Below are 20,520 nucleotides of genomic sequence, written 5' to 3'. Positions count from 1 at the left end.
CAGCTCCGCGCCGCTCCGCGCTTCCCCCCCTCCCCTTCCCCTGTCCCCGGCGCGGCCGGCCGCCCCCATGGCCACCAAAATCGACAAGGAGGCGTGCAGGGAGGCGTACAACCTCGTCAGGGACGATGCCACCGAGGTGAACTGGTAGGTGGCCCCCGGCATCTCCCGGACGGTGCTCTGGGATTGCCCCTCTTCCCTACCCCGCTCCCGAAAGGGCGACTTTTATAGACCTCACTCCCCTCTCCTCTTCCCTCCTTCCTAAAGGGTGATTTTTTTTACAGCATGTTCTTCCCCGTCTCCTCTTTTCCCTTCCCAAAGGCCGATTGCTTTATTCACCTTCCTTTTCCCCTTCCCAAAGGGTGGCTTTTAACTCTATCGTTCCCCTTTGTCTTTTCCCTTTCCCCCATCCCAAAGGGTGGCTTTTAACTGAATCGTTCCCCTTCTCTTTTCCCCTTCCCAAAGGGTGACTTTTAAATACAATGGCTCTACAATCGTCCCTGGAGACCAAGGGGTAGACTATGAAACCTTTAAAAGGAAGTGCACAGGTAAGCTCCTCTTGATTGCTTTGGCACCTTACCGTGTTTCTTGCTGCCCGATGCAAGGGGGATAAGGATGGGAGAAAACTTGGGTGAACTGGAATTCGTGGCGCTGCCTCCTGCATCTGCCCTGTCCTGCACGATGGGGTTTCCAGCAGCCTCAGAGCGCAACTCACTGAAGTCCGCAGTCCAGCCAATCCTTTGTCTCACCCTTAGACTTAATGTCCTTTGGGCCTTTCCCCCCTCTTTGCACAATTTTTCATTGTTTCTTGGTTATAAACAAGATAAAACACTTGATTAGCCACGGTCTCCTCATTTAGACCTGCAGTTTCAAAGCAAAAAAGGCTGGATTTTTTTGTGGCTGAGAAGATGCATCTCACAATACATTTCTAAAGTTGTATTCACAGTGCTAAAGCAACTGCAGTTAGAGGCTTTCTCGGATTTTTTAAGATGAAACCTGAGAACAGAGAGGTTATGCCGAAGCCCCGCTCGAACAATACAGCTCTGAGAACAATCGTAGATGCGGCGTTGCACAACCGCGACAGTTTGGGCTCTGGGTTTAAATGTGGCAGTTGATTGTTTAACTGTCGGTTGTAGAACATCAATAGGAGAAACAAAGCCTGGGGAAAATGAAGGTAAATTGAGGGCTGTTTAACTTCATCTGATCTTAACTTTTGATGTGTGTCAGAAAAGCAGGCTTTGATTTTTCTCAGAATATCTTGTAGGGGGGAGTGGTGCAGCTTTTCCTCCTGTCCTGGCTGCTATTGAACAATGCCACCGAGTGACCTGAGATACGAAGCACTTACTTACCTAATACTGGACTATACAAAGTCTTCCTCTACAGTCAGGTCTTCTGGTTAGCCTGTAGTTGTGGCATTCTGTACCTGTACTGCGAAGGAACCGTGTGTTGAGCAGGCTCCCCCTCCTCGAGGTGGGGCGAGTCCCGCAGGCACGGCAGGCAGAGTCCCACGGCCGTTGAAACGCCAGTGCCTGTCCAGATTGGTCTGTCACGTCCTGGGGCTTGAGCTGGAGGGGAGAACTTGCAGTAACTTAAATGAGGGCAGGACTGGTCTGATTGGTCAATAAAAATCATAGGAGAAAAGTCCATTTTGGACCTTGGAAACGGCCACTAACTCAGGAGAGTTTAGACTGCTCTGCTACGACAGCTGCTAGATTAACACAGCTGCTTGACACCTTTGCAGGGAAAATTCTCAAAACAAAAAAGGATCCTCTCATAGCAGATGTCAGAAAGGTGATGCCCTGTAGTGCAAGAACTCCTTCCCACGCACCTCTCCTCATGGGCAGCAGAAGGAAAAAAGCAATTACATGGCGTAGGAGGAAACCCAGGGCTCAGCACTTCTGAAGTTCATGCCAACCTTATCTAAAGGGTTGGTAGTTTCTTTGGGAGGTCAAAGGCTTCACTAGCTGAGCGCTTTGGTTTCCGTCTCCTCTTGTGAACAAGATAACAGTGGCTCCAGCATCTCCAGACATCCGAGGTTTGCAGAGGAACCTTCCCCATTTATTTCCTCTCCTTGTTTTTAAGGCCTCCATGTCTTATTTTGTCTGAACTGATTTTTAATGTTTTTTTCCTGGAGTGACATCCTCTCAAGAACTGTCTCCGTCTTCCCTTCTGTAGGAAAGGGCTGTTTTATCGAGTGGCTGATCAGGCAGAGGGGCTTTGGCAGACAGCAGGCACCAGTTGGGCTGGGTAGGATGTGGGTAACGACTAATGGAGGCACATCTTGCACTTTGGAACATGACGAGTTTTTTTTTCTTGACATCATTTGCATGTGCCAAACCTTTATTTATAACCAGGGTATTAAACCAAACAATTTAAGGAAACCTTGTTTTATACCAGCAAAGTGCCAAGCTGGCTCCAATACTGAAGCATTTTTACAACCAAAAGGAAATTTTGCATAATTTAGGCATAAGTAGGTAAGGGAAGAGTTAAATAAAGGCCATCTGTGGGGTAGACTGTGGCTATTGTTAGCCTTTAATGTGGAACTAAACCCCTTATAGCTGCTCCCTTTCCCTCTTCCTTTGCATGCACCTGGTATGGGCTGCTCCTTGGCAGAACAAGGGCAAGAGGTTGTCCTCAAACCTGCTTCTGGAGCACAGTTCTTGGGGGCTTAGAGACCTAGGCGAATTCAGGTACCAGGTTCTAAAAAGGATCTTCCTCCACCCACAAATTACGGTGCAGCAGTTGGGGAAGCAAGAGGTGCAAGCTTCGGGGCCTCCCATCTGTGCAGCATCCCTTTGCCTGGACCACTAGACATAGTCAGAAAACAAGGCTCGTGCCAGCAGTGAAGTTAGAGCTTTCCTGCCCATCTGGACGAAAGGTGCCAAATGTTGCTATGAAGTAGGGCTGGATGGAGTATTTCTACTGAAACAAAGTAAATATAAAAGAGTAGGAAGGGATGGGAAGAGCTGCTAAATAATATTCGTTGCTATTGCTCTTCTTCCTTTCTGGTCCACACCCCATCTCCTTCTGCATTTTGCTGGAGGGGAGAAGGGCTACTATCAATACAAACAGAAAAATGTGATTAAGAGATTAAAAAACCTGCATCAGAATAAACTTCCTTCCTTATTTTGAACTCCTGTTTTGTGAAAAACACTGCCCTGAAAGCCCCAAAGTACTGCGGCTGCCTCCGGTAGACGAGTTGGTGGTTGAACGTGAGAGAGGGAGCTGGAATTGAAAACCTCAGCAAGCAAAGTGTCACCAAGGCCTCTGTCAGAGCGTGCTCTGTTCTGCTTCCTGCACCATCTATTTTGGGGCTGTTCTCAGTGGGAGGCATCTCTGTCCCCCGCTTTCTCTAATAACCATTCATACTAAAAGCACCTTTGGCACGCGGCACATAGTGCTTCCCTCCAGGGCGTTAAATTACAGAGCAGGCAGTGTCAGTGTGTGCTAATTCCTGTGGCTCTGAGAGCAAGCAGGTCTTCTGTACCACTTTGGAAGATATTTGCCTGCAGTGGATATCCTGCCTTGCACAGCGACAGAGGTTAGGAAGGGCTGGAGGGTGTTGGTGGTAGCAGGGTTGTATTTCTGCTTTTTCTTCCCCCCGTACATACCCATTTCATGCAGACCATGGCCCAACCCATCCCTGATTCTGCAAACATCCTCGGGGAACAAGAGTGGCTGAGGACAAAGGGGCAAGCAAGAAACTGAAATTGCTTCTTTTAATGGAAGAGGCAGTTCAAAAAGACCGTGTTAGAAACCAGCTCTCTGCAGAGCTCCAGCAACACTCTGTGCGTTTCTGCAGAAGGAACACATGACAGACTGAGATGCTCCGGGGGCAGGGAGGCCCGTGCCCTGAGCCAGGACCTGCTGCTGCAGCTGGCCGACCTTGTGCGGGTTTCGGGACTCTCACTGCTCTGCTCTCAGATACACATTGCACATCAGACCTACATGTCACATACCCTGGGGTGGAGGCTTGTTCTCCTGAAGCTCTTTGCTAAGTTTTGTGTATGAGCAGAAAAGTTTAAGGAACTCCATAATCAAGCTATCATCCTTTTCCCATCCCAGTGTTTGGGGACAGCAATTGCCACTCTTAAAGTAAGAAAACAGGGTAAGAAAAGCTTCTTCAGTGCCCTTTTGTCCCCGGATTATGCTGCAAACGCAGCCTGAACCCTGGACTTCTGCATATCGGTCGCTGTCATGCTGTTGCTGACAAGGTCTCTCAGGCCACAAGACAACTCAAACACTTTGGCTGCGAGGTAGTAAGCACTGCTTTGGTCCCAGGCAGTCTTCTCCATCCTCCAAAGACCAGCCCCAGCTGTGTGAACCCGTTCTCCAGCCTATCCCAAAGTCAAGTCAAGGAGGTTCGTTTAAACCATTGGCACAGTAAGATCCTTATGTGATTAGAGGTGGCCGCTGGTGGTACTTCCTCCTGCCAGTCCTGCGTAACGACCAACATACATGACTGTATTGGCCTTTGTCTGACAAAAAGAGTCTGGACACCAAAGTTGAGGACATTAGTTGTGTCAGGGTCACCAAACACAGTGTAGACAACCCCGTGTCTTCTGGCTAAGGACTGTTTTGGTTAGGCTTAACAGCACAGGTTATCTCTGCATTAAACAAGGACTTAATTAAAGGCTTTTGATCCATTTTACTTCACAGTTGCAGCTCTTGCCTTTGCTGATGGCACGGGTCCAGACATCGCATTAATTTGGTGTTTAGTAGTACATGCCATCAGTACACTTGAAAAAACAAACCAGCTGAGCTGGCGGATTTGAAGCCAGGAACACAGATAAGGGCTGAAGGTTATTGTATGGAAGGATGAGAAGGCTCTTGGGTTTATTTGTTGTTGTTTTGAATTTCGACATCTCATAACTGGGCTGATGATGCTGCTGCTGAGAAGAGCAGAGTGACATATAACTGAGATACTGAACTAAGAGTGTGGTCAAAAGCATCTGCTTAAACTTTTGTGTGTGTCAGTAATACCTGATGCACCGGCCGGCTCGGCTCACTTGCGGCATTAGGAAGCAGCAGAGCGTGGCATTGTCTCTGCCTGGGATTGACTGTAATGTTTCTGCCGTTAAGTGACGGAGAGGCTGGAAGATGGTGTTTCCCCCGCTCCATGCCACATGTGAACAGTTGTCTTTCAAGGTGTCACTGACAAAAGAAATAATGAGCCTTTTCTTTGGAGAGCCCCAGTCCCGATAAATAATGGCAATGGCAGCATGAAATGGGGTAGCTCTTCAAGCGCCTGAAAAGATCAGACCAAAACCACACTGTGCTTTCAGCATGAGGAGGAAAATCGAATTGCTTCCAAGACAAATGCAAGCTCCTTTGGGCTGATGACAGTTGTCCTATAAAGCCTGGCCTGCATGTAAAATTGAGGAGCTAAGAGCGGAGAGATCACCAAGATTACGTTGGCACTTCGGGTTGTAGGCAAGATTTGTAAAAATGCCCGAGGTCGCGTAATGAGGTGGGTGCTTATCTGTATTTGGCTACATCTTAAGCTGCTAAAACAGGCTTTGCAAGTCAGCCTCCTACTGCTTTTGGTGCTCCTCTTTAATGTCCCTCTCGCCTGCTTTCCCTTTGCACCAGTTTAAGGAAGAGCTGGGGCCATGGGTGGCCCCATGGTGGGAATTTTGCACTGTCTTTGCAGCGTTCCTCTGCCCTGCGCCCTCCCTGCTCACCGTGAGTCCTGCTCTGGGGAGAGTCAGCTGAAGCGTCAGCGATCTCCTGGCTCTCAGCTGGAGCTGTGGCTTAGGTGGTCCCTTGCAATGGACAGGAGGTTGTTTTAGGGAATATTCTCATTCATTTTTCTGGGAGAAGCTCATCAGGTCGAGTTCTGCACTGAAACAGGAGCTCTGCATTCGGTTTCGTTTTGTGATGCTTAATTAAAATCACGTGGCTGTGGGGCTGCATTTTCCTGCCCTGTGCTGGGCACAGGTAAAGAGCAGCGGTACATCTTTTGCGTGCCCTTTGTTTTGGGGGCTGCCTAGCCCTTACTTCTGCCTAACGCAACCGTTCCTTCCTTCAAGAAAGGGGAACAAAGAATAGCCCATTCTGATGAAATGCTGCTGGTGGCTTCACTGGACCAGAGAAAGCTGGAGAAGTCACTGTGGGGTCAACCTCCCCATGCCCTTGTGTCCTGAGTACCCTGTACTGGTGTCAGCCCCCCTGGGTTACGCAGGAAAGGTTTGGTGCCCCAGCTACAGTCCTGTGGTGATGGTCCTGAGGGCAAACATTTTGTTGTTGTGTTAGATGACTCAATGAACGTGTCGGCGTGGTGCAAGGATCACTGCATCAGAAATATATGGGCTTCAGTACAGGGTTAAAGAGGAAAAACCCAGTGTCCTAAGAGGTAGGGAAGGTTTTCTGTCTGCGCTTCTCTCCACCTGACTCTAGGGGTGACTAAATGGGAGAAAAATGGACAAGTTACTCTAAAATTAATCCAATCAAAACAAACAAATCCTCACGAAACCTGCTATGCGCTGTCAGTTGTTGGACGGAACACAAAAGCACATTGTTCCATCAGCTGCCGTGCTGAATGTGACCTTCCCTGAGCAGGCAGGTGAAGCTGGGAGCGGAGGCCTTTTCTTGGCATGTCTCTGCCGTGGCCATCCAGAGCTGTAAGACCAAGAACCGCAAAGCTTTTGACAGTGTATGTCTTTCCTGCAGCCATTGTCTCTTACTGATGAGTCAGTCCGTTTTAATCTAATGGGGAATATTTTGGTACAGCTGAACCAGAGGGTTCGAGTGGATGAAAAAGGGGACAATACCATCCAGGAAGCCTCTGCAGCTTGGCATCCAGCTTTGTTGACAGCCAAGGGCAGCTGAATCAGTATATTTGGAAAATCCTGCCTGCTGCTAAGTAAGGGGTTTGGAGAAAAATACTAAGTGATGCCCATTAAGGGATCCATTGTACTTTTATTTGTTTGCATAGCCCTAATGTCAGGCTGTACAACCACAGTCAGAGGAGTCCTGATATTAGTAGCAATTAACGTTGTTAATTTCTGCTATTTGTGAGATCTTCTCCAATATAGCTGCTATTTCCGTTCTAACCAGAGCTATTATTTGCTTCTCTCTGCCCTGAAATTCATGGCTTAGTGACTAGGAAGGTGGTTGCATAGAGCTAGGCAGGATTTCCTCTGTCAGAGGAAATCTACCCGTCTCTCTATGATTTGTTACGCTCCCCCACGCACCCAGCAAATTCCTAAAACCAAGTGTAAGTGGGTTTGTGTGAACAGGGGAGCAGGGGGGTGGGCATTAACGCCTTCAGATTTCTAGGGGAGTTGGCGCTGATGGCATTGATGACTTCCAGCACAGCGAGGTGATCCAGCAGGGTAGAGCTGATTAACTGCGAAAGAAGAAATCTGGGAGTATAAAAGCACTTGCGTTTTGATCCTGTTATCACTCTAAACAGGCTTCAGACTAATTATGAAACTTAGCCACTTCTGCTCAGGGATTTTGACCTGCAGCTGAAGCGCCTCATACCCAGGCTGAACTAGCGCTGAAAACCCCCACGTCTTGTCCCCGTTGCCCTTTTAGGAAAAGAGACATGTTAATTGCTAAGGGCTCCAATTCTCATTCCCTCGTGGCTTCATCTGCAGCTGCTGAGAAGCTCTTCAGCTGTCGCAGTTCACACACTGGCCCATCAAACTTAAAACATCACATGTTGGTACTTTATATTAGATACACTGGAAAATCGTGGCAGCCGAGGAGCCTGTGCTGCCTGCTGAGGGGAGCCGGCCGTGGGGAGGCAGGAGGAGGAGGCACGCAGCTTGGGTGCAACCTTTCAAGCCCCCACAGGTAAACCAGCCCCAGGTAAACTGCCCAAGCTGGTGACTCAGAGCCCCACATCTACCCTCGGGTGCTGTTAAACTTATTGGACTTAACATGATGAGGTAAGAGTTGCTCATAGCCACTGAGTCATGGGTGATCTACTAGATGAAAGCCCACGTGGAATCACAGGGTTTGGCTCTCTGGTGCCACTGCTCAAGCTGCTTTCAGACAGGACAGGAAGGGACTCAGCTGTTATGCTGAGCAGCGAATCCTGCTGCTGCCAGTGATCTGTGGGTTCACGCCAAATTAAAGTTCGTGCTGACAGATAAATTCCTTCAACCCCCTTCCTACTTTGCTATGAAAAAACATTGCAGAAAAACTTGGAATTCTTCACATTCATTATATTTTTGCATTGTCTTTCTTATAAAGGAGCAGATTCCAAAGCAGTCTGCAGGATCTGTAAGACCTTTGGTGGGAGGGGCAGGGATGGAGAACCTACATACTTGAGGTGGAAAGTGACGGGCCCGTGGCACGGGCTGTGACACGGTTGCAGTAGGGTAGGGGCCAGGACTTGATGACATTAAAGTGCCTTCGAGCACCGTGTTCCCATAGGAACTGCAGCACAATTCTTAGCAGAGCGTGGCCTCCTTTGCTGTCAGATCTGGGAAAGGAAGGTTTTTTCACAGAACTGTTAATAGTAACGTTAGGGGATTTACTGTCTCTCTTCACCTTGGGTATTTCCTGGCTGTCGGTTCATTTATGGTTCTAATCAGTCTTGGGAAGAGGATTTACTGTCAGAAACAAGAGTCTCTCTGTGCGTTTCTTGTACTTGCCAGTAACAGGGTATCAGAGAGGGGTTTTCTCTGCCTGCACTGCCGATACACATGACTTATTCACCTTCCAAAGATCCACGTGGATTTTTCTTTTGAGTAAGATCTCTGTCTTTCTCTTTGCTTCGATTTTGAAATCTTCAGAAGAGTTTGTTTTCAGCTCTGTGCTAGCTCATACATCCCCACTACATACATTTTCCAAGTTTCCAAGTTTCCCCAGTCCTCTGCCAGTGACAAAAACATACAGAGAGGACAAAGTAGGGAGACCATAGGAGGGTTTTTTCAGACTTAAAATCTTCTTCTCTTTTATCAAGGGGAAGTTGTCTATACTTTGGAAAACAAAGCGTTAAAGCAGCTTTGAGGTCTGTCAGCTTTCAGAGAAAACCTCACATTTTTGCATTGATTTCTAGCAGCTTATTTTCTGGGGATGAGCAGTTTAGAGCTGCTCCTCCCCTGTCCCCAGAGCTCTCGGGCTGTTCTGAGCGTTCCTGGAGCATGCTGTAACAGATCCAATGATGGGGATGTTGGCAAGCGTTCCTACACCTGAAGCCTGTGTTTTCACCTGGCAGTAGTTGAGACAGCAGATGACCATAAAGTATGTTGAACTGGTCGCGACACGTGTAACCAGGATTAACATGATTCTTTTCCAGCAGCAAGTTTGTTCTTCTTTTTTGAGTCATCTCATTTAAAAGGTCTTGAGTGACCTGTAAGAGATGAAGTAGCTCTGAGTAGGTATACTCCACGATTGCACAACTGTCCATCTGCTCAGCTTTTCTGCCCAGTCCTGGTTGGAGGCTCCAGCACCATGTGTGCCTCTGAGGCTGGGGATACGTGGGGATGGGATCGCCCGCTTTTGAAGTGCCTGTGATCACGAAGGCGTCCAACTGCCTCGGCTGATGAGTCACCCTGCAATGAAGGAACGGACTCTTCAAGACAAGGAGTTTACAAGGTTTTTACACAGTGGCCAGACTAAATAACTCCAGTCTGGTGTGAGATAGCAGAAAACAGCTGTGAAATAGAGAGCAGAACAGGACTGAAGTCCAAGGCCTTTCTCTACAGGTCTTCAGAAGGAGTAGAAAAACACGTCTGGGGAAGTGATTGCAGATGTTTCTTTTGCTGCTTCGTCTCCCCTGCTTCTTTAAACTCATACTACAAATGAGCCAGAAATGTGGCTGAAGGGGAGGAGGGGAAAGGATCAGATTTGCACAATGCCCAGTTTCTGTGTGTGTGTTATAAAAGGTGACCCTAATCCTGCCATCCTCTAAGAAAGAGATGCTGGGAAGTCACTTTCTTCCCTTCTCGACCAGTGACCTGCAGATGAATGATCTGGCTGAATGTGTAACTGGGCTTAGGTCTGTGCTCTTGACCGTTTCTTAGCCATTTCTAAGCTCAGCAGCAGCACACTGGGGTGGCATGGCCAGCACAGCCAGTTTCCCCCCTGTAACTCAGAGCACCTCAGGAAGAGGCAGACCTAACACGGGCAAAGCACACCTTGCAAGCGGAGGGCATATAAGCCGAGCACCTGTGTTGCCCTGTTCATCCTGGACAGAGGTGGTGTAACACAGGATCGGTGCCTTGGCTCCGTCTTTGAGGGCAGTGGTCTCACCCCGGAAGATGGCAAGGCTGGTATGTTTCTGGTTTTAATCATTTTACCCTTTTTGCTTTGTCTCTCCAGATGACGTTCGATTGTTTGGCTTTGTCCGATTCACCACTGGCGATGCCATGAGCAAGCGGGTCAAGTTTGCCCTCATCACTTGGATTGGAGAGGATGTCAGTGGCCTGCAGAGAGCCAAAACCGGGACTGACAAGACTCTGGTCAAAGAAGTAGTACAGGTAACCTGTTCCTTCTGCTTCTAACTGCCAGTTCTCATCGCTTTTAGCTCTACAAACACCAGCAGGAGGGGAGAGAGGGGGAAGGATTGGAACATCCTTCAACTTAGTAGTTAATCCTTTGAAAAGAAGACAGTTCCTTATTGCCTCTCTTCCTACCAGAAGACTTAGCATCTGCCCTTTGAGCACTCAGGCATAAAGAAGCACCTTTGAGCTTAAGGCTGTCTTAACTATTTCACAAGGAGGGAATATATGCACTCCCTCCTTGTCACCATTAAGACGTTTCCCATCTCCTTCTTTGATATGGAAATAGCACGGTATCGAATGGTAGAGAACAAGGCAGTATAAGTTAAGCAGGTAAAATTAAACAGAAAAACCCACGCCCTTGTTTGAACTTCTCTCGAGGCCTTTTGTGTCTGCACAGTGAATTAGTGCAGCTACTCAACTAAAGTCTGAAGTCCCTATCGGTACCAGTTAACTAACAGCTCTTAATAGCTAACTAGATTTGATTAGTCTTCTGTTTGGCCTTGGGTATATCAGAAAAAGAGCAGTGAGCTTAGTACACACCTTGGAAGGGCTTCCCTTGAATGTCTGCCCCAGCTGAGCTTATCATTTACCTCTGCAACAGCCTCCCAGGGCACTCTGAGCTGGGCTTGCTCCGTCAGGCTCTAAGCTCAGTCCAAGCGACTGAAAACAAGCAACAGCCACAAGAGATGTGAGTTGTTCAAGGCTGCAAAGAACTGCTGCTGAAAAGCTGGCTTGAACAGAGAAGATGTTCAGCATGTTTTCTATGAAGAAGTATTTAAAGCAATATTAGCTCTTTCCACCAAACTTAGGGCCAGGTCTCCAAAGCCTGAGAAATGGTCTTTCTTACATGCTTGGAGACCAGTCTGAAATAATCTCCCTCAATAACTGTGTTCCTGCTTATGTAAAGAAATCTCCCGATAGGAGGATGTGAAGGATGAGAATGAACTCCCCCTCAATTCATCGGCACTTTGTATGGTAGAGAAGATTATATTTAGATAAGAAGCATGGAAATATAATAAATTCTTACCCTTCCAGAAGATAAGCACTGGTGCTAAATGGTTCAAAATGACAACAAGGCAGAGGGGTCCATTCTGAAAAGAAATTTCAGTGATGACACCTGAGATAGGAAAGCAAATCTCTGTTCATGTGAAGCTGCTGAAACTGTGTAATTGTAGCTGAAGGTGAAATTATAGAGTACTAATGAATGACTCATCGAAGAGTCACTAAGCCCAAGATCTTTTAAAAAGTGTGTGTAGACAACGCATTGCTGTTGAGTTGAATAGCATTCCTGAGTGCTCTTCTCAGATCTGTCCCCCAGGTCTGCTGTATAAAATTGGCAATTTCACTTGTTTCATTTTTGATTAGTAGTCTGTATGAGTTAATAATCTGGTGGAACATTAACCAGTCTTGGCTGTTACTTGAAAGCTTTCGTAATCCAATTAATCTGTACTAAAATATGAAAACAGTACAACTCGTGCTCCATACACTTCTACTGAGCAGTGATGCCTGTAACCCTCTGCAAAGCATTTCTGCATGTGATGTCAGCGGTGATCTCCTTCCCAGAAGAAATTACCACAACGACCATTTCCAATAGTTCTCCATGTGAAAGTGAATCCCTCTATGTGGAGTGGGATAAAAGCAGAACTGTTTTTTCTTCTTTTTATACTGTAACCCTGCAGATAATCTGTCAAAAGAGGACAAGGCAGTCCAGCTGAAATTTAGTGGAGGGAATTTATCCCAGAGCTATTTCACTCATACTAGTTCTCTTGACCTTCAAGTACATTCCCATCACCCCACTGCTCCTGATTTTTACAGAGATTATTTGAGATGTGAGTTGTACATAGAAAAAATACAGAAAAATATAGTTGGTTGGTTGCTGTAATGAGAAACTTCAAATCTGACTCAGTGTTGGTTCATCACTTGGAATGAGTAGCAGGAAATTTTTTCTTCACAAACTGTGAAGAGAATCGATCGAGGCTACTGATGCAGTTTGGCTCTCTGCAGTTTTACATGCGTGCATGGCCTGTAGGTGCACTTACACCTTCCAAGGAAGGTGGCACAAGGAGGCTTTTTGTACAGCAGATACCAGCTTTGATTTTGTGATCTTTAGAAGTGATTGGTTGGGATTCCAGAACAACTGCTCTTCAGTCTGAGAAGCCCTCAGTAAAACTCGAAGGGCTCTTGCTATCTTGTAATATTTGCAAAAGCCAGCTGTGGCTCTTTATCTCAGAGCAAAGCCCCAGTGTGAGGGGAGGCTCCCACTGCTCTGTATTCTCTGCTGTACTGGGGAGGCCTTGAAGAGCTATGGTGGAGCTTTGCTCAGAGCTGAACAAACGCCAGCAAGCGTTGTTCTTCCGCCGAGACACTGCAAGTGAAAGGCAGTCCGCCTGAACTGCCTAGCAAACCCCACCGTGTTGCATCTGTAGAATACAGAGTGTTCACATGCGGTCCCCTAAAAGGTCCTGCCGCAAGGACGGCATAAGGGGTATTAACTGTTGAAGAGTAGATTGCGGGCTTGTGAACAAAAGGATGAGATATTACAAAGGAGGGAGAGGAACTGAGTTGCCCTCGCTTTTGTATTCCTCCCTTGGAAGGGGGAGCAGGTGCTGTGAAGTCTCTGGGGAGGTGGTTTGGCAAGCAGTACTGACAGTCGGTGGAGGAGGTTGCCAGAAAATCTCTCCAGAAGAAAGGACAATTGAATTTCAGCTGTAATAACTCTAAAATTACAGGCAAGGATCTCATCTGGCAAATAGCCATAGTTCTCCCAATCCGTACTAGCTGAGAATCAGGTCTTGCTTTTTTGGAACTATCCTTATTACCTCTTTAATGTTGTTGGAAAATGGGGTTTCATTTATTGTATTTATTTGGGATGGTAGAAAAATGCATTTTGCATTTCAGGAACATTCAGTAACTTTTTTTTCACATTAGCCATTTATTTTCCATCCTGTCCTCTTTACCTCAGCTGGAAATCTTGGATCAAGCCTGTGACCTGGTCCACGTAGTTCAGTTGAGAGCAGGTTAGAAGTAAGGCCGGGATAGGGAACAATATTCATCTATATCTTCTTAAGGGTATAGCTAAGTACGAATGTGTGGAGACTTCCTTGTGGAAATCGAGACATGGAGTAGGTGATGCCATATCTCATCTTTTCTGCACTGAGCTGCTGTCTAGGCCAAGGACAGACCTGGGGCAAGCACAGAGAAGCGCACAACATCCCATGCATTGCCGAGCATTGCCTGAGATGTTTGGGAGTTCATTTCTAGGAGTCTAAACCTAGATCTAGAATGATCTAAACTTTATGAAACGGTAAGCCGGGATGACTTAAACAACGAGGCTGCATCTATTCTGTCATCAGCCGTAGCGTGTCTCGCCTTCTGCTTGTGGGTGAGCTGGCAAAAGCCTGCAGTGAGCTGCACAAGCAGCAGACCCCTCCACGTTTGCATCCTCTGCACAGCTGCGGTTGGGTCACTCTGTGCCACTAGTTGTCCTGCCAAGCTTGTACCCAGCTGCTCGTACCAGCTGAACTTTGGGCACATCTTCTATGGCTTTGGGTACGTAAGGCTGCTGGTCTGACCACTTTCATTCCAGAGGTCCAGCGGAAGTGGGTCGGTCAGCTTAAGCCCAGAAATCAAGGCTACTCTAGGTTGCTTGTCATGGCTAGGAACAGCTGCCAGCAGGAGCTTCAGGTCAGCCATAAAAATTCCTGCAAGGCGGAACCTGGCAGTTGTGGGTTCTAAGTACAGGAGCGTCAGGCTGTTCATGAGGAGAGGCGCAAGGATGATGTTGTGGTGCTTTTCTTTGAGTAAGACAAGCCCAGGCACAACGGTTGTGGGACTGGGAGCAGCCACCAGTGCTACAGTGGTCCGGTTTTGATGTGAATGCCGAAGAACTGAAAACAGGACTTGGTTTCCTCCCAAGTGTTGCTTCCTCTCTGTGAACTTGTTGCCCTTCGTGACTGCATGTCCTGCTAGGAGCTGTTAACCCTTCATTAGGAAGCGTTGAGGTCTTTTTCCTGCAGGGACTGAATTCTCCTGCAGCGCTGGGCTTGGCCAGTTTGACTTATCTTCCACAAATTTTGATTCTTCTCTGTTTTCTTCAGCACTCCAGCTCCCACAAAGTCACGTGCTCTATTATTTCCCTAAATCAGATTCGGGGTAAAACAGCTCTGTTTCTGTAAGCAAATATCCATGACATTTTATTCATTATTTTTGGTGAGGAATTTGCCTGGCTGTTCCTGCTGTGGAGATCAGGGACAGACTTTTTTTGTTCACCTTTCTCTTTTCATCTGGATTCCTCAGCGCACTGATGCTGGTACCTCATGGGGGAGGACCCACTTATGGGGTTACTGTCCCTGATCTCAGGACAGATAAAACACACATAACTCCATGTGTTGCATTAGGTTTCTCACATTAGTACAGTGGCCTGAACAGAAGATGGTTTAACAGCTTTGTTAGAGACAGTCAGAAAGTCAAACTCATAACAGTGATGTCACAGTGCTTCAAGACAGTCTTTCTCGGGAGGGTGAGCGAGATCCTGCCGGGAGGGCAGACAGCGTGGTTCTTTTTGACTCTTTCTCCTATTCTGGTTTATTGCGATGTCGTACCAAATGGATATGGATTTACAAGAACTCCTAGGCCAAGTCCAGGGAAGGTGGGAACTTTATAAGTAGCTTCTTCAGGTCAGAATAAGCAGCTTCTCACCACCCCACTGCTGACACACAGCCCTGTGACTTTTCCAGTGGGACGAGCACAGATAGGAGGAATTTGCAGATCAGCTGGAATGTAGTTCCCGTTGCTGAGAGATGTGTTTGCCAGAACTTTGGGCTGACTTCTCCCAGTGGCTGGAACTGGTCCATGTAAAAATTGGCAAGGAGTAAATGTGAAGAGAGAGTTTTTGCTGATGCCTTGGACTCTGACAGATGATCGCAGGACAGGTTTGGTGTAGCCAGAGTAGAGTGGAGGGCAGTGGTGCTGTATTGGTGTAGGTGCTTGTCACTTCATAGCTCTCCTTGTACTGGGAGAAGCCCAGCTGTAGCCATAGCACATGTCCTTTCTTCCCCATGACCCCAGGTCTAGGACCCATACCATGCTGGAAAAGAACCATTGGAGATGTCATCTCCTCTGTACTGCATCTGCGCTGAAAATAAAATGACCAATGGATGGGAGTGGTGACATTAAGCACAGGGGAACTGAGGATTTTGAACATCTGTGGAGGCTGCTGCAAGCCCAGCGGAAATAAAACCAGCAAGAAGCTGCTCAGCTACCTGGCACCGTCCCTAGCTGCTAAGAACCCAAGTGTTTGTGGATGATACAAGGATTTTTGTTCTGACTTAAGGCCTGCCCATGCTGGGATTTATACGGGCCTCTGCAGACCGGTTTGGTACAGTATCTGCACCAGACAGATCTTCCCTTGGCCAGCCTAGGGAAATTTTATAGCCCCATATGCTAAACATTGAGGGCCTGGAAGAGGAAGAAAATCAGCTCCACTTTGGTTTTTTTTCCTCTCATAAAGTTGCCTGGAAGAGAAAGGCTGGCCTGAGCTTGCTGTACAAATTTCATGCTTCCCAGGGAGAGATGCAGGCTCACTTTTTGCAGCCTGACCTGCGTGGTTGGAGCCCTTTCTCTCTGTAGTGTCGCATGGAGGATGACACAGGGGATTAAGTTGCAAAATTGTGACCCTCAGCTGCTCAGTCACAAAGAGAAGCACGTGCTAGTTAGGTGTACTGAAGAACCATGAGGTGTATTGAAGAACCATGAGTAAAGCTTAACTTTTTACGTAGTGTTCAATGATTTGAGAGGCAGAGCTAAGAGACTCTGGTCACTGTGGTGTCATGAGAGTGATAAAGACAAATGGCATCATTGTTTTTGTTATCTGTAGGCTGCTGGTGGCTCTGGGGTGAATACAAAGGCTAGAATTCATTTGCAGGGCTTGCCGCGGTTGTAAAAAGCTTGAGGAAAGGGGGAGGAGGAGAGAAAAGGAAGTGGGGGGTGTAAAGTGAAGATGCATGTCAGCAAGGTGAGGGCCCAGGCATCCAGAGCTGTGCACTTGGGTAGCTGTAACTTCTGCAGTTCTCTTGAAAGACCTCAGATATCAGCATATCTAATGAAGAGAGAAAGAGAAGGCAGAGACGTTCCTCACCGCAGTCTCTTAAGGGCAGAAGGAAAATCTGGTGGCAGAGCGGAAAGCTGGCTGCAGCTGGCCGCCTGCTGGCATTGCCGTTAGCCGCCTGAAGGAGGATTTTCCCTGGTGCGTTACAGGAGCTGGTTTGCTCTGATCGGTTATTTACAATTGCAGGTGACAGTCATGCCAAGTAAGGACCATTGCCTGGTCCAGCGAACATCAGACCCAATTAAATCAGCTGGGAATAGCTTTACATTCTGGCAGTTTCAGTGGGGCCAAAAAAGAGTGAACTCGGGATACGATGGCCCTCGGCTGAGAAGTGCTGCTGTTGATCACGGCTGCCCAATCTCTGATCTGAGTGCTGGAGTCCCTCCTGACGACACAGGAGGCAGTGCCAACTGTCTCTGAAATACTTATATGCCTCCCTTCACCTTATGATTTGTACCCTGAGCAAAACCTCAACCCCAAAGAGCTCGAAGAGGGAATTCAGAGTGATGTGGCTGAAGAAGGGTCAAGCAGGGTGTTGAAATCAGGAACTGCTGGCAGCAAACTCACCAGAAGGAAACCGTCTTCTCCCCTTGGGGCCAGGCTTGATGAGATATCGTGGTGGGTAACAGCTGGCATGAAGAATGAAGAAGCCCCTGACACCACCTGCCAGCAGAAAGGAATAAAGTAAAGAGTTATTAATAGCAGTGACCCCGATTGCACTTTGAGGGTACAAATCTGGCACAAGAGGTGGCCCAGTCAGCTAAGAGGATATTTAAGAGTGGCTGGAAACAAAACCCATCTGGCCACTGCTGGGGGGAGATTGTTCCAACCTGGCAAGGTGTCTTGGTGGCATTGACATGAAATAGTGGCTGGTGCCCCCAGAGCATCACCCAGGAATCATCCGGGTAACTGTCTAGTTGAGAAGACATCTCAGTAATTTAATTTGTGGCACATATAATTTAATTCTCTTCTGCTCTTGCATGAGAGCACTTGCATTTTCATTTCAGAATCAGCCGGGTTCTGCAGAGCGGGCGTTGAGGGAAACCCTTCCCGCATTTATAAAATACACGCGCTTTTCACAGCACCCCTCTCAGAAATGATTTTACGGGCCTGCCTCAGTTCTCACTGAAGTCAGGGTAAAGACTAGCACTGGAGCCGGTGAGTCCTGGATAATCTGCTTCCTGGAAGTTTGTTAAACCTCTTTGTGAGCAGGTCGAAAAGAAATCAAAAAGGCTCAGCTCAGAAGTCATGTAGGCAGCACACCTCTGAGAATCAGAGTCACTAAGCTTTTGTTTGGTCTTAGCAAGAGCCGAGCGTTGCAGAGGTCTCACACTGGAGATCTGGAAGCAGGACATGTGTGACCACGACCAAATCTGATGTTTCGGGCAGTTTGCCTCTTCCCATCTCAAGAGCCGAGCGTTGCAGAGGTCTCACACTGGAGATCTGGAAGCAGGACATGTGTGACCACGACCAAATCTGATGTTTCGGGCAGTTTGCCTCTTCCCATCTCAAAAAAAAAAAAAAAAGAAAAAAGGATGTTTTTCTCAAAATTAACAATTTCTTTCCCATTTTCCCTGAACTCTGCTAGGACAGGTCTGAGGTGCCTGTAATGTCTGTCTGTCCTCACACCAGAAAAGTTGGCCACTGAAGCGTGGAGCAAAACGGTCCTGTGAAGCAGCTGCCGTTTCTTAGGGCGCTGTCTAGCTGCTGATGAACTAGAGCAGAGCAGACAAGGCTTTGGGAAGCCGCTCTAAGCTTTTTCTCTCCCCCTCTCCCCAAGCAACTCCTGGGTAGTGAGGATTTCCTACAGTGTGAAACAAGATCAGCCGCAGCCTGGGGGACTGGTGTGGGGGAGGGAGCTGTTCTGCTCTCCCTTCCATTTCTTTCACCACCCGAAAGAGGTGCTGAGGCTCTTTCAGGCTGGATCCTTCTCCACCTCCTCCCTTACCCGACTCTGATCCCAAACTGAGACCCTTGAGACGCTGCCAGATAAAAAGCTCTCCCACGGCTTAGAGTCTGAAACCAATTAGAACCCCCCTCCACGGCTGTGCTGGGGGGAGACCCCAACAAGGGGACTGCTCCTCTCTCAAAGCCGTCGCCTCATTCTCCCAGGCAGCCTCCATCACTTTTTGGGGTGCTCGCTGCCCATGGAGCCAGGCATCGCAGCTTTCCTGAGACGCTGCAGCAGGGCAGCTGGCATTTTGGTCATCACTTTGTCCCTGGCCCTGCAGACTGCAATGGATGCTTGTGTTTTTCCAGCTGTTTAAAACCTCTATGAGTTGGGGGGAAGGGAAAGACACATTTCAGTTGTGGTTAGGAAGGGAAGGAAAAGGATAAAGCAAGAAGCAAATGTGCATGTTTGCTGAACTGTCTGTGCACACACATGCTGGCCACCCGTGCTGTGAGGCAGGAGAGGCACAAAGGAACAAATCCCTGACTGCAGTGACACTGCTGTGACAAGCGCCCTGAAGGCACCGTGGGATCCCCTTCCCAGCGATCTGCTCTGAGAAAGGATTTCTCTGTTCACAGCCTCTTGTCGCAGCGTGCTGCCTGGTTCCCGTAAGTCGCAGAGTGTGTTTGAGCAGCTGGAGAGCTGCCCTGCAGCGCACAAGGGTGTTGGTAACGCCTGCCCGTGAAGGTCACTTTGGATCGTTAGACCACAGAGCAGAGCGGAGCCTCTTACCACCAGCAGCAGCCTGTCTGGCAGCGTCTTGGCCATGATGTGCATTAGACAGTCGAGAGGAGGAGTCAGTAAATCTACTGGAGTAGATTTATTTGCTTCTGGTACCATCTGCGTGTTGTTCAATCTTGAATCGAAGTGTCCCATGAGCTGCCCTAGAGTGTGAATCTGTGGTGTAGCACTGTTCTCCTTTTTTTAGAAGGGGTCTAAAAAGGGCACAGGTAGGATTAGTGACTGGCCCATGATTATGCTGAGGGTCCGTGGCCATTAGAAGGTCACCAGTTTTGAGCTTTTTAGTTAGCACACTACTGAGGAAACTCGATCTAACCCAGCCTGTGCATTTATCGCTAGGAAGAGCTGTTGCCTAGGGCAGGACCGGGTCTTGCAGCCATGACTGTAGAAGTAGACACGTAAAATTTTTCCAGGTTAAGTCCTGAGTTCTGTCATCATTAATCTTCTGTCTCCTCCACTGCTTTCTAGTTGTCAACCCTGCCGCAGCAGATGAGGGGGTGCAGCTCATACGGCCGTGGAAGCTGGATAACCCGCTGTTATTCAGGGACTTGGACAAGGAACCCCTTTTGTAACAGACTTTTCCTTCCTCTCTTGCAGAACTTTGCCAAAGAATTTGTGATCAGTGACCACAAAGAGCTGGATGAGGATTACATCAAGAACGAGCTGAAGAAAGCAGGGGGGGCTAATTATGATGCACAGACTGAGTAAACACAGGAACCTTCTGGCACCATCACCTGGATCTCAAAGGGAGGGGAAAGGCACAACAAACTAACACGACTGAGAGATGAGGCAACTGAAATCCCCAGCTTTCTGTGTGTGCCCCTAAGAACTCCCTTTCTTTGCATACGGCAGACTTTGATTTTCCATTCCATCTCATGAACCATCCCTCTCCGGGGTTCTGTTTTCTTTTTTCCCTATTTTTTTACTCATAACTCTCTCATCTGTGGAATTTAGGTTTGGCTCTGCTTTGGTCCTCTTCAGCGTTCTGTTCGTAGAGGCTTGCCATTGTGTCCTTCTTCGTACACCTGCATGTCTGTGTGTTTTACTTGGGCTCAGCCTGCTCTCTGAGGGGAGAAAGTTGGGGGGAGTTCTGAACATCGATTATTTTGATTTTTTTTTTAAATTTCTTCTGACTGATATTCTTGAGAATAATGTTTTTTGCTCTTCTAGACTCAGATCAACTTGAGTTGACTTCACTCAAACGTTAATTAAATTGTTTAAGCAAAATGTCCAGCTGAGATGCTATCTAGCAGCTTAAACAA

The 20,520-nt window shown here is 47.8% G+C and overlaps 1 protein-coding gene across 1 annotated transcript; it reads left to right on the top strand.

Moving 5' to 3' along the window:
* Positions 1 to 6: 6 nt before the first annotated feature.
* On the top strand, positions 7 to 20,273 carry COTL1 (coactosin-like F-actin binding protein 1). Its single transcript, XM_010132736.1, has 4 exons — positions 7 to 144; positions 463 to 545; positions 10,279 to 10,436; positions 19,856 to 20,273. The coding sequence occupies exons 1-4, from the start codon at positions 68 to 70 to the stop codon at positions 19,964 to 19,966; spliced, it is 429 nt and encodes a 142-aa protein (XP_010131038.1). The 5' UTR covers positions 7 to 67; the 3' UTR covers positions 19,967 to 20,273.
* The last annotated feature ends 247 nt before the right edge of the window (positions 20,274 to 20,520 follow it).

This window comes from Buceros rhinoceros, unplaced genomic scaffold (assembly GCF_000710305.1).
Source record: "Buceros rhinoceros silvestris isolate BGI_N320 unplaced genomic scaffold, ASM71030v1 scaffold12090, whole genome shotgun sequence".
Lineage (NCBI taxonomy): Eukaryota > Metazoa > Chordata > Aves > Bucerotiformes > Bucerotidae > Buceros > Buceros rhinoceros.
This window is presented reverse-complemented; position numbering and strand designations above follow the sequence as displayed.

Excerpts from the sequence above, each read along its gene's own strand:
- COTL1 (XM_010132736.1), top strand. The coding sequence starts at position 68 with ATGGCCACCAAAATCGACAAGGAGGCGTGCAGGGAGGCGTACAACCTC. Across the intron at positions 145-462 it reads GATGCCACCGAGGTGAACTG|GGTGACTTTTAAATACAATG; the intron begins GTAGGTGGCCCC and ends CCCTTCCCAAAG. Across the intron at positions 546-10,278 it reads CTTTAAAAGGAAGTGCACAG|ATGACGTTCGATTGTTTGGC; the intron begins GTAAGCTCCTCT and ends TTGTCTCTCCAG.